Source organism: Priapulus caudatus, unplaced genomic scaffold (assembly GCF_000485595.1).
Source record: "Priapulus caudatus unplaced genomic scaffold, Priapulus_caudatus-5.0.1 Scaffold187, whole genome shotgun sequence".
NCBI lineage: Eukaryota > Metazoa > Priapulida > Priapulimorpha > Priapulimorphida > Priapulidae > Priapulus > Priapulus caudatus.
The window spans coordinates 142,559-158,009 of NW_014577248.1; the positions used below are offsets into that span (position 1 = coordinate 142,559).

General features: G+C 41.9%; 1 protein-coding gene across 1 annotated transcript in view; it reads left to right on the forward strand.

Moving 5' to 3' along the window:
- The window catches only part of LOC106806946 (protogenin-like), a gene marked incomplete in the record, with an annotated part of 80,890 nt that overhangs the window by 21,021 nt on the left and 44,418 nt on the right, over positions 1 to 15,451 (forward strand). The window contains 1 exon segment of the mRNA XM_014809132.1: positions 3,332 to 3,444. Coding sequence (XP_014664618.1) covers positions 3,332 to 3,444 — 113 coding nt within the window.

Here is a 15,451-nt window from a genome sequence, read left to right on the forward strand (position 1 = left end):
ATGAAACTTTTTATGTAGCGTAATTATAACTTAAATTAGCTGAAAATAACCCTAGAACCTACAGTAAACTCTTCCTTTCAACAAAATTAAATTTTACCAGTGGTTAGTCACCCTCTTGGATCAGTTGGTCACAAAAAACTATAAATCAAAGACACCTGCCTGAATTGACCGGTTCAAATTTAAAGGAAGTATTGCGATATTTTTGCTCAAAAACACTCGATTCGAAAAAAATATGGCTGAATATAGTCTCACCTGACAGCGGAAACATCACTGATTACACCAACATTAAAAACACTAAGATTTTATGCAGTTATAGCATAGAAAATGGATTTGACCACATCATACCAGCTCCGGATATTATCGTATGCTGACAATCCAAAATACAAATGGCGCCTTCAAACCAAGTGCATAATTAAAACAAAAGGCCGTGCATTTCTGTGTGGTAAATGTTATTGAATTTTTATGTCAATAATTCAGAGCACTTTCTGTCATTGTCATTCTTGTGTTACTATCTGACTGGTAGGGTGGTAATCCACAAGCTTCTCTAATAACAGACTTTACAAGGTATTAGTACTACACTGCTGTTACACTAGTATGAACGTCTGTGTTTACACTCTGACCTGATTTCTACGGTGCGACGGTATGCATTACTGCACCGTGATAGATGTCTCGCGCTACCGCGAGAAAGTCCGAGTGATGGCAACGGTATTACAGAAACAGAACGCAAAATTGTAATTGTGCATGATTTCGGATTTGGTGAATACGAAGGTTCGAAAGCATTTTATCGTTACTCTAGACAATTGCTGTTACTCAAGCAATAACGGTAGGTATCATGAAAGTGGGGAAAACACTGGAAAACTCTCTCAATAATTACTTTAAACTGATGCGAAATAGAGATGACAAATTTACTGCAATAGGTCGCCAATATCATTGAGAGTTGCTGGGTACACATTAAGCATGAAAATATGGTGCCATGCTTAGTTTGTGTGAACTGCAAATAGCTCCGCACTTGGAAAGATTATACATAAGATTAGGAATGACTATTTGTATACATTCCAAGCTTGAGGATGTGGATCAGCATGTGGGGCAATGTACGTGCAGGTGTGACACATCTGTGACCAACAGTTTATAAGGTTGTTTGCCACTCCCACGCATCCAATGTCAATGCGTCGAGGAATATACAAACAAGGAAGGAAGCCGCGATGGTTTTGTTGTACGGCTAACTCGATTATACGTGTTCAGAGGAAACTAAAGGAGTTCCTATATTATTATTATTATTCGGTATTTCATTTTTAGCTCACCTTGACATCGTCAAGCTGAGCTATTGCCATGGGTCGTCGTCCGTCCGTCCGTCCGTCCGTCCGTCCGTCCGTCCGTCCGTCCGTCCGTCAACATTTCGCTACGGTCAACGATAACTCAGGAACCGTTTCACCCACATGTTTGAAATTGGGTGTAGTTGTTACTGCTATGCTCCCATATTAAACGTCCTATTTTGAAGCACGCTAGTCGACGTACTTTCGAGCCATGGCAATTTTTTGGCAAAATGGGAATTGCCATTGGTCAGTTCAGGTTCAACGGATTTTGCTCATTTTTGGTATGTGAATGAATAAGGGCTAGGGGTTTTGATATTTAAAACAAAATTATGACATATTATTATGTGATTGAAAATAGGAGATTTGGGGATATTTTTTTGGGACAACCAGAAATTGTTGCGGACAACCCGATTTGATGCCTGGGTTGTCCGCAGGACAACCACATTTTTTTTCTTATTTCGAGCACTGATATATGCACGCACACACACGAAGGCAAAATAATGCTGTTAGAAACATACCGACACTTTCGCGCTCTCGTACACTTGCAATCATTCGGTGTGCTTCCATCTTATGTATGTATGTATGTATGTATGTATGTATGTATGTATGTATGTAAGACTAGCAGATGATGGGGATGGTGGATAATATAGGCTTGCTTGTTTTAAGATTACGTCACCGTAAATAGTAAAAGTAAAAAAAAATTCCACTTTTTCACAAAATGTAAGTAATTCTGTTCATTATGGTCAAATTTTTATGGTCAAATTGCTGCATTATACTTTCTATTTTACTATATTGTTCGATGTAAACACACACGCGTGACTCATACATAGCCCATAGCAAGCAATTAATGTCAGGATCATAATATCAAATCGTCCAGGGTTTTTGGATTTTTTTAACTAGTTGAGAAAATCTTATCGGGTAAGAATTTGATAGTGGTGTCACACTCGTCTGGTTCGTTTTACAAGATTTCATTGACAATATCTTTAATGCAAAATTGGTATTTCCTCTCCACCCTGCCGATAAAACGTCTATATTAGAGTAAAGTTTTACAAAACATGTCGGAACTCAGCATAACCTATTTATTTCAAATGCCATCACTACAAAGCGGGTATAGCGCCATCTACGGTCACAAATTGTGATTCATTTTGGTTTATAAATTATTATTGCGATATACAGATGGCAATCGTTTCTATAATGTACGTCGATGGTTGCTCAATTAAAACTGACTTCTTCTTACTCACTCATTTGTGTGTTTTTTTTTGTGGTGAGCTACAGTGTCATTGACACTTTCATTTTTAATGTATAGATCACAGTAACATTAATGTTACCCATTTGTTCCCAAGAATCATTATATATTGTTTCCCACCAGGTCAAAAGATGAGGTTTGATGACGCGATATTACTGTGTCAGATAACTGTATCTGTTTCAGAACCTATTTCAAGCATCATTCCTAGCATGGCTACGTGGTCATTGCGAGCCAACCCGTGCATTCATTAATGTATTGATGATACAGTCTGCTCGTGAATACTTGGAAGCCCATAAAATAATTATGACAGTTCTTGGAACCCGCTCCACATTATATTACAGCCGTTATTTACTTTCATCGAATTTCACTGGTGTGCGCGGCTGTATTGCTTTATTTTCCCACGCATGTTTGTGCAACTACACACGAGTGTTAGGCATGGCAACAATTTATATGAGTTTTTATTGCTGCGCAGTCATGGTCAAGGTTGCTTTAGTGAAATGAGTTTAGTTACTTTATTAGTGCAACAAGTCAGAAAGAGTTTTACCACCCTAATTGTTCAAACGGATTTTCATGAACTTCGTACAAATGACGCTACCTCGATCACGTTTGCATTTTAGGGTGCTCTTGGTAAGGTCAGGATCACTCTTTCTATTTAAAAGAATCTTGTTAGGCATCAATTATAGCATATAATTCATAAAACGTTGACAAACAGTTCCCATTCTCCTCGCGTATTTGCATTCTGTGTACTAACTGGCAGTTTTGTTTTTCACAGTCGTGTCATTTCACGCCGGAAGGGTCGAGATACTGATGCGGGTTACTATGAATGCTTAGCGCGCAGCAAGATAGGGGCTATAGTCAGCAGAAGAATCAAACTCACAGTGGCAGGTAAGCCAGAAGATCTTCATAGATCCCCAACGATTGCCGTGTTTATGTGAATTTAATGTACTCACGTGTGCCATGTACGATATTGTTCTTATTCTGGGAGAGTACCCATCCCCCCCCCCTCTATCTCTCCGTCTGTGTGTCTGTTTATCTATCTATCTATGTGTCTATCTATCTATCTATCTATCTATCCATCTATCTATCTCTCTATTTATCTATCTATCTATCTATCTATCTATCTATCTATCTATCTATCTATCTATCTATCTATCTATCTATCTATCTATCTATCTATCTATCTATCTATCTATCTATCTATCTATCTATCTATCTATCTATCTATCAATATCTATTTTTATCTTTGTCTCTATCTGTGCCCCCTCTCTCTGCATCTCTTTCCTATGTCTCTCTCCTCTTATAAATATAAATACAGAGCATGAATCCCTGTAGTTTTACTGTATCCTGGTATTGATAATAAGATAGTGTAGTAACTATACACTTATTCATGTAAGGGTGAATTATTGCTACTCCGTATTCTAACACTGGGATGGAAAGTTAGATCTATAGCCCTGTATATTATTAACAATGAATTTGTATGTGTGTGAAATAGGATTTGCATTATGCAGTAAAAACTGTATGAGTAGTGGAATTATGTATTATCATACATATTTAAGAGTAATGTGGAATAGCTCACCTAATAAGGTAGTACTTTGTGTTAGTGGTCACCCTAAATTTCATGATGGAATGGATACTTGCCACTTGTTCGTGAATGGATTTTGCCCAAAATCTGTTATAGTAGTTGACTGGAATCCATCGTGCGTATATGCTTTGAGAGTAAATGCTCTTCTTAATTATTTTTGCTCGAGTATCGAAGAAGTTTGTTGCTTTGGTAGCAATAACCGTGGCAACGGAACGAAACCAATGAAATTGCCCAGGATGATACCACATCCCTACCAAATACCAACGTGACAAGCAGATAATATGCAATATGTATATCTTTATTATTATGTTCTTTTTGTTTTATAAGGCACGTACTACCTGTCAACAAATCCCATCAAGGGAATCTTGACAAGTATCAGAACATAGCATAACATAAAGAGATGTATGCAAAACGAATGCTTGCCTACATGACGGCGGTAGCGGTGAACGATGGGTATCACTGTCACTCACTATATTCCCTACTCGCGAGCTGCAGGGAGATAATAACACAATTGTGTTGATGTGGTTTTCCAATCTCTGGCAATGCCGTAGCCCACTGGTCCACTCCAACTACATCGTCCGTTAACTGGAGCATGACCTGAAAGCGTGACTTGACTAAATTATATATAAACGTGCATGATACCCCGGCCTTGTGGTTTGTAAAGTTAACGGTGACAGTGAAAGTGACAGAGAAGAGATTGCCGCAAATCCACGGTAACCTGTTTTGACTTGAACTTGCCTCGTGTGAAAGCCACTGGGATATTCTCTTTATCGGAAACTGTGAGAACTTTTGGTTAGATATAAGCGATTACATACAATCACATCGCAATCAATATTGATGATTTCATATTTCTTCGTGTTGAAATATATTAGCTTTTGTGCGTCAGCGGCGATAACTATGGGGTGGAGCATTGTTATCGTGAAGACTGGGAGATTCGCGCCTGGGAACACGGCTTCGGAAAGGTCGTGCGTTGTTTTTAGTAGTTTACAGATCTAGTGTTTAGCTTCGCGCTACTGATTCCTACGAACCCACATATGGTACATGTCTCGTAATTGCACTTAGATGGCTGCACGCTTGCTGGCAAGCTGCCAGATTGTTATCCTTGTGCTGGTACTGATGCTGCTGCTGCTGCTCCTCCTCCTGCCGCCGCCGCCGCCGCTGCTGCTGCTGCTGCTGGCCGGCTAGCAGGCACGATGTGCAGATGCAGCCTGCTGCAGCTGTAAGTGGTGAAGGTTTCATGCGGATCACTGCAGTTTCCGGTGTGCGTAGAACTGTATATATAGGAGCGTCAGCAGCAGCAGCGTGTGGGGACGAGCGCTCCTAGTGATGCTACACGTTAAAATCAACTGTGCATTTCATCGGAATATACTACTATTTTCTTTCTTCGCACTTTTATGCCAAATTTCTGTTCATAAAATAGATAAAGACTTATAGTATATAAGTTATATGTAAATAGCGTAACACGGAAAGCAGTGACAAAGTTTAATATAACTTTCCTTTTATTAACTTTCCTGACTACACCGCAGTGTAATCTGTAGCACAATAATGTTTGTTAGTGGGACAATTCATGCTTTTGTGTGAAAATTTATATATATATGATTAATGTGTAATAAGATGATCGTTACGTTGAAAGTGCAGAAGAGCACGATGAGCCTTAACAAATGAATTTATACATCTTTGCTAATCATTTAAAATTGAACTTGAATTCGGTAAAACACCAGAACTGGTGTTAGCGTTACAAAACTGTCTTTCGGTGAAAGTTTCAATAGAACAATAGAAATAATACATTGGAAACATTGGAAACTGTCCCATTTACGTGGAAAATTGTGCGTTGTAAATTGTAGGTTTCAGTTCCTTACCAATCTACTCCTCCAAGAATAATATGATTTTTTTTTGTATTTGCCATTGTTGATTGACGAAACTTGGAATGGTTTCTGGGGATGTTACGTAATCAAGAGTCAATGATACATTGTATTATTCATAATTTGTATTATTCAGAGCTTAACATAATACATTGCTTATAATACATGGATTATTAAGCTCTTGAAATTTAATGTAAAGTCGAAGTTGTAGTAATGTGCAGATTGTTGGTTGAAAATTATTTCGTGGTGTTCCGTGAAGATAGGGGATGTAATAAGGCTATGGGAAATAACTGTAGCTAAATTCCCACAAGTGTTACGTGCAGGGATGACCAGACCATGTTAACTCTCTGGCGTTGCATATAGTTTTCACGTGTCGCATAGGTTTTACTAGCTTTCGTACGCATCTTGCTTATAAACCATCCAAAATAAATGCACAAATTTTACTTTTAGTAATAATAATACGTACTACACGGGTAGGTACACAGACACAGGTATCTGCCATAATTACCTCCGCCCAACGGAGTTGGCTCAGGAGGTTATGTGATCGCTCTCGTGCGTTCGTGTGTTCGCGCGATCGATATTAGCGCGTCAGCCAGCGAGCCAGCCAGCGCAGCGAGCCAGCGAGCGTGTACATGTGAGCGAGCAGCAGCAACGAGCGGCTGCTACGAGCGAGCGAGCAGCAAGCCAGCAAGCCAGCGTGTACATGTCAGTACGCTGGCGTATATCGTGGGTCATTCGTGTGTTTCGTGAGTCGTATGGCGTATGTCGCTGGCAGAGGTATGCACTCTCCGTGAGTGGCCCTCTGTCTAGTTGACGATGTTTTTTGTTCGCCCGACACTGAAATGCTTATAGTTATAACTTGGACATGCGAGCTATTATGGGTGAGTCTTATTTTTCTGCACCTGCCATGATACTGCGTGTCAGTTGTTATAAACAATGTTTCTAAATGTTTATATGGGAAGCTACATAATGACAGATATGGCATTGTTATCGGTGTTACTAATGCCCTGCCTCCTAAGCACATTGTGGAAGCATAATACGTACCTGTAAGCTTGAATATCAAATTATTCGTGCGCTCCGGCAGTGCTGTCTGTACTTATGCGTATACGTTACGTCGTCGCGTGAGTTCCCGTGCTGCGCCACGAGTACAAAGGTTAAATGTACAAATGATCTACATCCCCGTGCCAATTGAATGCCTCGAAATCTATTTTTATGTCATTCATGGCCAGTTCGAATTTTTCGGTGGCGTCCGTTGACACCTGTAGAGATCGCGCGGCGGTGGATAAAAAACACACCATAGATCAATGCGCTGGTGCGGTCAGTGGTAATGATCGCGAGTCTGCGGGCTCGTTAACAGGTTAACACTGAGCTTGAATGGGCAAGGCAATAAAACTACACGTAACGATTCTCCGTGTATGAGGTTGGCGTATACGTGTCCGAGTGTCTCGCATGCATGCTCTCCTGACACCCAGTCAGGCAAGAAGCACCGTCACTGTCGCTGCTGCTGCATTCGTTGTTGTGAACTTTATAGGAGGGGGTCGTGTTCGTGTAGCGCCACCCCCCCGTGAAGGATGATCGCATGCGTGTGTGAAAGCATTTGATGCACGAAAATCGTTGGCGAAATTTTTAAGCGTTGGCGTGCGCTGGCGAGCTGCTAGCCTGCTGACGCGATTGTTGGCGCCAAATGTTTATGGTTGTTTTTTCACCAGACAAGCTTGCTGTGGCCTTTGAAACCGTTCAGGTTTTACATGTACATTGTCCACGGAAAAGACTGCTCTCTCCGAAAGGAACGGTTGGTCCTCATTATGGTCTATGCGCCAATGACCCCATGCTATTTTGGTCGTAGCATCAGCTAGATGTGACCCCGATTTTTCTATCGAAAGTAGTTCCGGCATCTTTGTCATGTGGCCCATGGTGCTGTGTGCGCGCGTGGTGCACTGGCGCGCCGTGCGTGTATCGTGTATGTGTCTCTGGCAAAGGCACAAAGAAAGGCAAACATTTCTGTAATAACTAATATTGTATGGTCCAGGAAGAATTCTTATTGGGAAGCAATTATTTACAAACTAGTTCCAAAGCAGCATGGTAGATGACAATGTGAGGTGTAGCCGTGTGAAAATCGCCTCTTCAATATAAAACTAGACAGAGTGCACTCACGGAGAGTGCAATACGCTCCGCCAGCGACATACGCCATACGCCATAGGACTCACGAACACAGGAATATAAGCCACGATGTACGCCAGCGTACTGGCATGTACACGCTGGCTTGCTGGCTTGCTGCTCGCCGCTCGTGAGCAGCCGCTCGTTGCTGCTGCTCGCTCACATGTACACGCTCGCTGGCTCGCTGCGCTGGCTGGCTGGCTGGCTCGCTGGCTGACGCGCTAATATCGATCGCACGAACACACGAACACACTAACACACGAACACGAGAGCGAAAGTTCTCCGTTGGGCGGAGGTAACTACAACAAATATATATTGCAATGCTTGGTGGTACGGTGGTCGAACTTTGCCTCATTTTTTCTACATTCTACCCACGGGTTATATTTTACAACTGTAAAATTCTGATATATAAAGTAAGCAACGTCGAATGTTGGGTATTATCGGCGTCAGGTGTGTGTGTGTGTGTGTGTGTGTGTTGTGTGTGTGTGGTGTGTGTGTGTGTGTGCGTGCGCTGCGTGCGTGCGTGCGTGCGTGCGTGCGTGCGTGCGTGCGTGCCTACGTAAGTTTCAATTAAGGATGTGCGGCTGTTCGGCCAACAACACATGAACTCTTATAACTGCGCATAACAGCTTGCTGTGCATTATCGAGAATAACGCATAGCAGCAGCTAATACGTTTCCTTGTGAGGAGGAGGAGGAGGAGGAGGAGGAGGAGGAGGAGGAGGAGGAGGAGGAGGAGGAGCAGGAAGAAGGAGGAGTGGTGGAGGACGAGGAAGGAGGAGAAGGAGGAGGAGGAGGTGGAGGAGGAGGAGGAGAGGAGGAGGAGACGACGAGAGGAGGAGGTGGACGTGAGGTGGAGAAGGAGGAGAATGAGGAGGAGAGAGGAGGAGGAGAAGGAAGAGCAGGAGTCATTGTCTGTTTACTGCGCGAGGCCGTGGTAGACTTCCGCCATCACGAACCCATAGCATTCACTAGTGGTGTCGCACAGCACGCAGCTGAATACATGTCGTCAGTCTACAGATGTGTCGTAGTAACTGCTGAGCAGCATCGATCCACAGAGAGGTGGCCTTTAACTGGCGAGTAAATGCGTATGTAATACCGACCGCTGGTGTATCAATGTTGTATGCGATATTAAAGCCGCACTATGCGCATCTACACGCTAATTTCTCCAGTACTAGACTAGCAAATACTTCGTGTCATGCAGAATCATACTACCTTATGACAAAATAAACTCTAGTTTCCTCCCATTTCACTGCGGCGTTGTCTTATAAAATCATTTAAAAATACCTCCATAGTTTGTACAATTCTCCGATGTTGTTACAGTTTCCGTTGCTCTCCCAAGCAACCGTGCAGCGGTGCTGCGGTACAGCGGTACGGGTGTAGCAAAGATAAAAACATGTGACGTCTCACCTAACCACTTCGAGGCTAAATTTTTGGCAAGCAAGTCGGCGTTGGCCGCAGATTACCAGATTCTCACCTCTTTCTTGTGGGTTTTAAGCAAACGGCAGTGAAATGGAGGAACTAGAGTTTATTTTGCATAAGGTAGTTGTGATTATGCTGACACGAAGTATTTGCTAGTCTAGTACTGGAGAAATTAGCGTTTGGATGCGCATAGTGCGGCTTTAAGGCGGGGTGCATGTTGTAATTTTTGCTTACAAGAAAAAAGAATTGGCAGCGCTTCAGTTTTTTGTGCGCTCCGCGACCGTTTAAAATATTGAGGATTCGTGTTTCTAAATGAACAGGAGCACGCGCGCACGCGCACTCGATAGCACATGCATACACGTACACGCTTGCATATACAGTGCTCGAAATAAGCGTTGTCCGGTGTACGAGACACAGAATTTGCGCCGGACAACCTAACCAGTCTGAGACATTGTCGCGTGGACAACCAAGAAAAATGTGACGAAAAACGTACTTTATTTATGTTTTTCTCAGGGGTTCTCAAGAGCACTTATAGCCTGGCGGCCCACCATTAATCTATGGTGTGGGAAAAGCGATGCCTAACCAGCTGCTATTCTCCACTGGTATATGTCAGGTTTTCTGATTTATGAGAGGTGAACTCGATTTGGAACCAGCAAACCAGCAAGTTCACCCCTACATTTTGGTATTTTTATTCCATTATTATTTTGAATTTTCCGATGGCTTTGCCATGCAAAACAAACAACAGTGGGATTCATGTTGATCTGAAAGTTTAAAAAAAGAGAATTGTCGTAGTCAGAATGAAGGCTGTACATCTACTCAAAAGTGCCGCAAATACGCATCTCCTGCGATCTACATTTCAAAATTTTCTGGGATGAGAGGGGACCCATACCCCCCGCTTGTTTTTCACCCCCTCCCTGGATCCTAGATCCACCACCTGAACAATTACATATCTGGAGCAGAGAACAATGAACAAAAATGTCGGCCTTTTCGCATGGCACCCAAAACAAAGATTGCAGAGAAGGTAGAGGAGCCGTAGGGTGTGGAGAGGAGGCGGAGGAGCCATTAAAATATTAAGTCATCCACTATTTTGCGCAGTTCGCTGTTTTTGGCCCCCCTTGTTAAAAAATTCTGGCTACACCAGTGTTTTGGGGGTGTTTTCTGAACATATTATTATGTGATTGAAAATAGGAGATTTGGGATATTTTTTTTGGACAACAGAACTTGTTGCGGACAACCCGATTTGAGCCTGGGTTGTCCCAGGACAACCACATTTTTTTTTCTTATTTCGAGCACTGATCTATGCACGCACACACCAGCGAAGGCAAAATAATGCTGTTAGAAACATACCGACACTTTCGCGCTCTCGTACACTTGCAATCATTCGTGTGCTTCCCTCTTATGTATGTATGTATGTATGTAGTATGTATGTATGTATGTAAGACTAGGCAGATGATGGGATGAGTGGAAATATAGGCTTGCTTGTTTTAAGATTACGTCACCGTAAATAGTAAAAGTAAAAAAAAAATTCCACTTTTTCACAAAATGTAAGTAATTCTGTTCATTATGGTCAATATTTTTATGCGTCAAATTGCTGCATTATACTTTCTATTTTACTATATTTGTTCGATGTAAACACACACGGTGACTCATACATAGCCCAAGCAAGCAATTAATGTCAGGATCATAATATCAAATCGTCCACGGGTTTTTGGATTTTTTAACTAGTTTAGAAAATCTTATCGGGTAAGAATTTGTGATACATTTAGTCCCGTTAGTACTTATTTTTATGTAAAATATGGCAACATCAATTTTTTAGCTCATCTGACGAAGTCAGATGCAGCTTGTAGAATCGCATGATTGTCCTGCGTCCGTCCGTTCGTCTCGTGCGTGCGTGCGTGCGTGCGTGCGTGCGTGCGTGCGTGCGTGCGTCAACAGTTGGCACAAATCTTAAGGATACTCTCAACCTTTTGCAGGGTATGCTCTAATGAAGATTAAACGTTTATTGACGAATGAATCGAATCAATCACTTATAGAGGAGATATATCTCTAAGCTCAAGGCCAAAAAAATTTATGAAATTTCCAGCACCCTAATTATGTTACCACAAAAATTTTGAATTTTTATGTAAAATGCGTATTTGGAGTGTTTCTCAATTACAGAAAGAGTGAGATAAAAAAATTCGCCACATGTTAAGCACAATATTGTACCAAAATAGGGCATCAAGATTTTCTTTAAGTTCATATTTATGGAGAAAAATTAAAAAAACTGCCTAAAATTCAAGTCGCGCATGTTTGAATTTAAAATTTTTGCGAATAAAGAGACATAACTCATAAAGTACGGCACTTAATAACAATCCCTACGCACTTTTTACAGCAATATTGTCCCATTAAAACGAGTGTAAAATTAAATTATTCCGATTTGTAATCACAGAAAATATCCATTTATACACGACTACTAAGTCAGAAATTGGAACGAGAAATCACCGTTTTTCTGACGTCAGCCGCGGCTCACTATACACATGTACGCGGCAAGCAAAATGCTCTGACAATTCATCACTGTACCGTTATATTCGGAGAAATGAGCGTGTACAGCAGGTGGCCACAGTAGTGTTAGCTCATTCGAATAAAGTTTGAAATTAGAAAATCAGTAAAAATTTTGCCTAAAACCTTGGAGAGTATCCTTAACCGCTCGACGTACGTCATGATATTTGGGACGTCGGGTATCGTGGAAAGCGACTCAGGATGACCAATTTGGCGCGCGTCAGAAGGGTCAAAGATCACGATTTCTTAAAACGTCTATATGAAAGAGCCCCTGAAATGCTCGCGCGGCCCGTCATCCGAATACGTAGGCAAAAACCGGGGGCAAACCCATGTACTCATGCATGGGGGATGACTGGCCACTTTTCTATTCTAATAAAACAGCCACTACCTGCCAATGCAGATGTGTTTAAATTTCATTACTCACAGCCTGAGCAAAATTGTCGCCTGCGCTGAATATAGTCTTGGATTTTAGCCGTGTGGAATTTCAAGCACACAATGAAATTAGGTCATCTCTACTTTCTTGACTTAATTATCACCACGTTACGACAGGCGGATGCCATCTTTTGAATATTGATTACTACTTGCCACGGCCATCTTCGCGGCAACTATAGGCCTAGTGATACATTATGACAGCGATAAGACAGTAGCAGTTATGAAGTAGGATGGCAGTCGCAGTGTTTAGGGTTTAGTTTTACTTTTAGGGTGTTAAATACCTATGCCTAAACAGTTTTGATGACGTACGTCAAGCTGGTTTAGCGATGGAACAGGGCTTCAACTATTTGCGAGGTTCGGAAACAAGGCCAGTACAGTAGAGCAGCAGACCTCAGAGCAGCACTGTCGCTCATGCGGCACTTGATTTTAAATTAAAAATACCGAAAATTCGTGACGTAGTCAATTTTAAAGCTAACAATACTGTGATACCATATTGACGATGTATTATGTCAAAGCGTACATGACATGGGAGAGTCATGCAAGGTAACCGACAGAAATAGTTATCCACACACATACGTAAACGTATGGCTATTCTGTATAGACTGTCACCGTAAGTTATATAGCTTCAAATCACATGGCGTCTAAACAGAGGATTGCTCCGAGCCTGCTGATTGGAGGATAAAATAGACCCCGCCTACCCAGCGCATATGCTATGCTATGACGGGTAGGAGACGTGCACTAATACCATATGGATCCACGAACGATTTGAGTTACATTTCATATAAAGTCTAGCTTCTATAGACACATGTCTAGCCTTAAATCTCTGTGAATTTTGAGTCGATTTGATGCGGCGATTAGTCTTAATTAACTTAGCAAATATGCGACGCCGCGTGCTATGACGCCGTGAAACGAAATCGTCACGAATTCTATTTTTATCCTCAAAATGGAAAAGTGGGCGGGGTCGTATTTTTATCCTCCAATCGACAGGTTCGGAGCACTTCCTCTGTTTTAGACGCATGTTTCAAATCGTTGTCGAGCCGCGGAGAACGGCGTTTCACAAGCGACACGCCGAGTAGATTGTATGACAGAGCAGCTGCATGGCTTGAGATTAGAGGTAGAACTTATGGTCCCGCTCTAGGGTCCTATGCCGTGCCACGGCATTAATATATCTACTTGTGATTGACTTCAGATAAATTGTTCAAGGCTTGATGTAATTTATTTCACATGTTTTTATATATATTATTGCATTCCACGATGGTAAACTGAAATGAAAGGGTTCTGTATCTATAATTAAACTTTTGTTTTAACTGTTGGTCATTACATTCATGCAATAAAATAAAAATAGAGATATTTATGAGTCATTTGCGAGTAATGCAATCTACAATGCTAATGTTACTGTTTTCTCATATAATATAAATCTTACCTGTTAATCTATAAATCTAAGTTTACACTTAATATAATATCTACATAATCTGCCGTCCGCTATATACTGCGCAATAATGTCATTGTTGTCCAGAAAAGCCGCCCTACATGACCTTCCTTCGCACCTGCTCCTCTCCTTGTATATTTAACGCTACTTACTCTAATCACCTTATCTTCCCTATCTACCGCTCACCGCAACGTTTTCTTCTAAATTGCAGTGGCCTTTGATCTAGAACAGCCTCATCATTTTCAATTTGGTTTTAAGGCGTTTTGTTTATTAGTAATTTAGTAGTTCTAAGTAATTAAGGCAAAATGTTATCTGGTGCTCACTAGATTTTTTCGGACTAGTACGAAGCTCAAGCCCTTTCTACCCCTTTCCTGTAGAAAGGAACGCCTGTCTATAAAATTGCAGCCGGGGGTTTCCCCAAGGGACCCTTAGGCCGCGCTTATGTCGGTCCTTACGACCCTAGTCGGCCGACAAACGATTTCAATATCGTACGTCAAAAACCGGCCAGATCGCGATAATAAAACATCCGGCCGACCAACTCGACATGAGTGCTCTTACGATGGAAAAATCGGTCCGCCGATGTGATCGCAGAGATAGAACATGTTTATTCTATCGAAGTGCGTCTGGCGACAAATCGCTGAGTGGCAGCCAATCACCGCACGCGTGTCGAGTCACATGATTATCAAAAGGTCACGTCATTAATAAAAGTGGCAGTCATACACGCACTCGCCAGCAGTTCTACAGAAGAGGATATTGCACAACCCTTCTCAATATATATTAAGTTTCGCGTAATCACATAGCAAAAAAAATTCTGGCAACAATGATTCTAACGATGTTCAGAAAATGGAGGATAGATTGTACGAAGTTAGCATGAATGTTTACTGCTAAGCGCCATTTTTGTGGCTTCTTACGTACGTGACTCGTTTTTATGTAGACTGGTCCAGACGTCAAAACTGGCTTGTGCTAGTAACAAAATACTGGGGGGAGCGGGGAGCGAACCCGTCTACGTTTCAATGGCAGGAACGCCGCGAATCTGATCGGCGATGTACAGAGCGTAGTCAGCTCCAGTCGGACATGAGTGTGCTACGATGCCTAATCCGGCGGTAAATTAGTCCGCCGACAGACAAATCGTAGGCCGACATAGCGGAGCCTTTACGTATACAGTTTGAAAGCATTAGCATCTTCCTGCATTTAAACATTGTTGTGTATGGACTTGTTACATATGTGTTTACATTGTGCTATTAACATTGTAACATGGGTGTTGACATTGTTAACTTGTGTATGTGTTACAGGCATGGAGCAGCTTCTTCCAGCAGCCAGAGTCGCGAGTCAGTAGAGGAGGGAGTGTGGTCAGGTTGAGTGCCAAACAAAAGCTGCTAAACCAGTCATAACCTGGGAGAAGAACGAACGATCCTGCTAACTCAGAATATTGCGAAGGTTAGTGTAAACAGTGGTTTGGCGAGTAGGAGAGG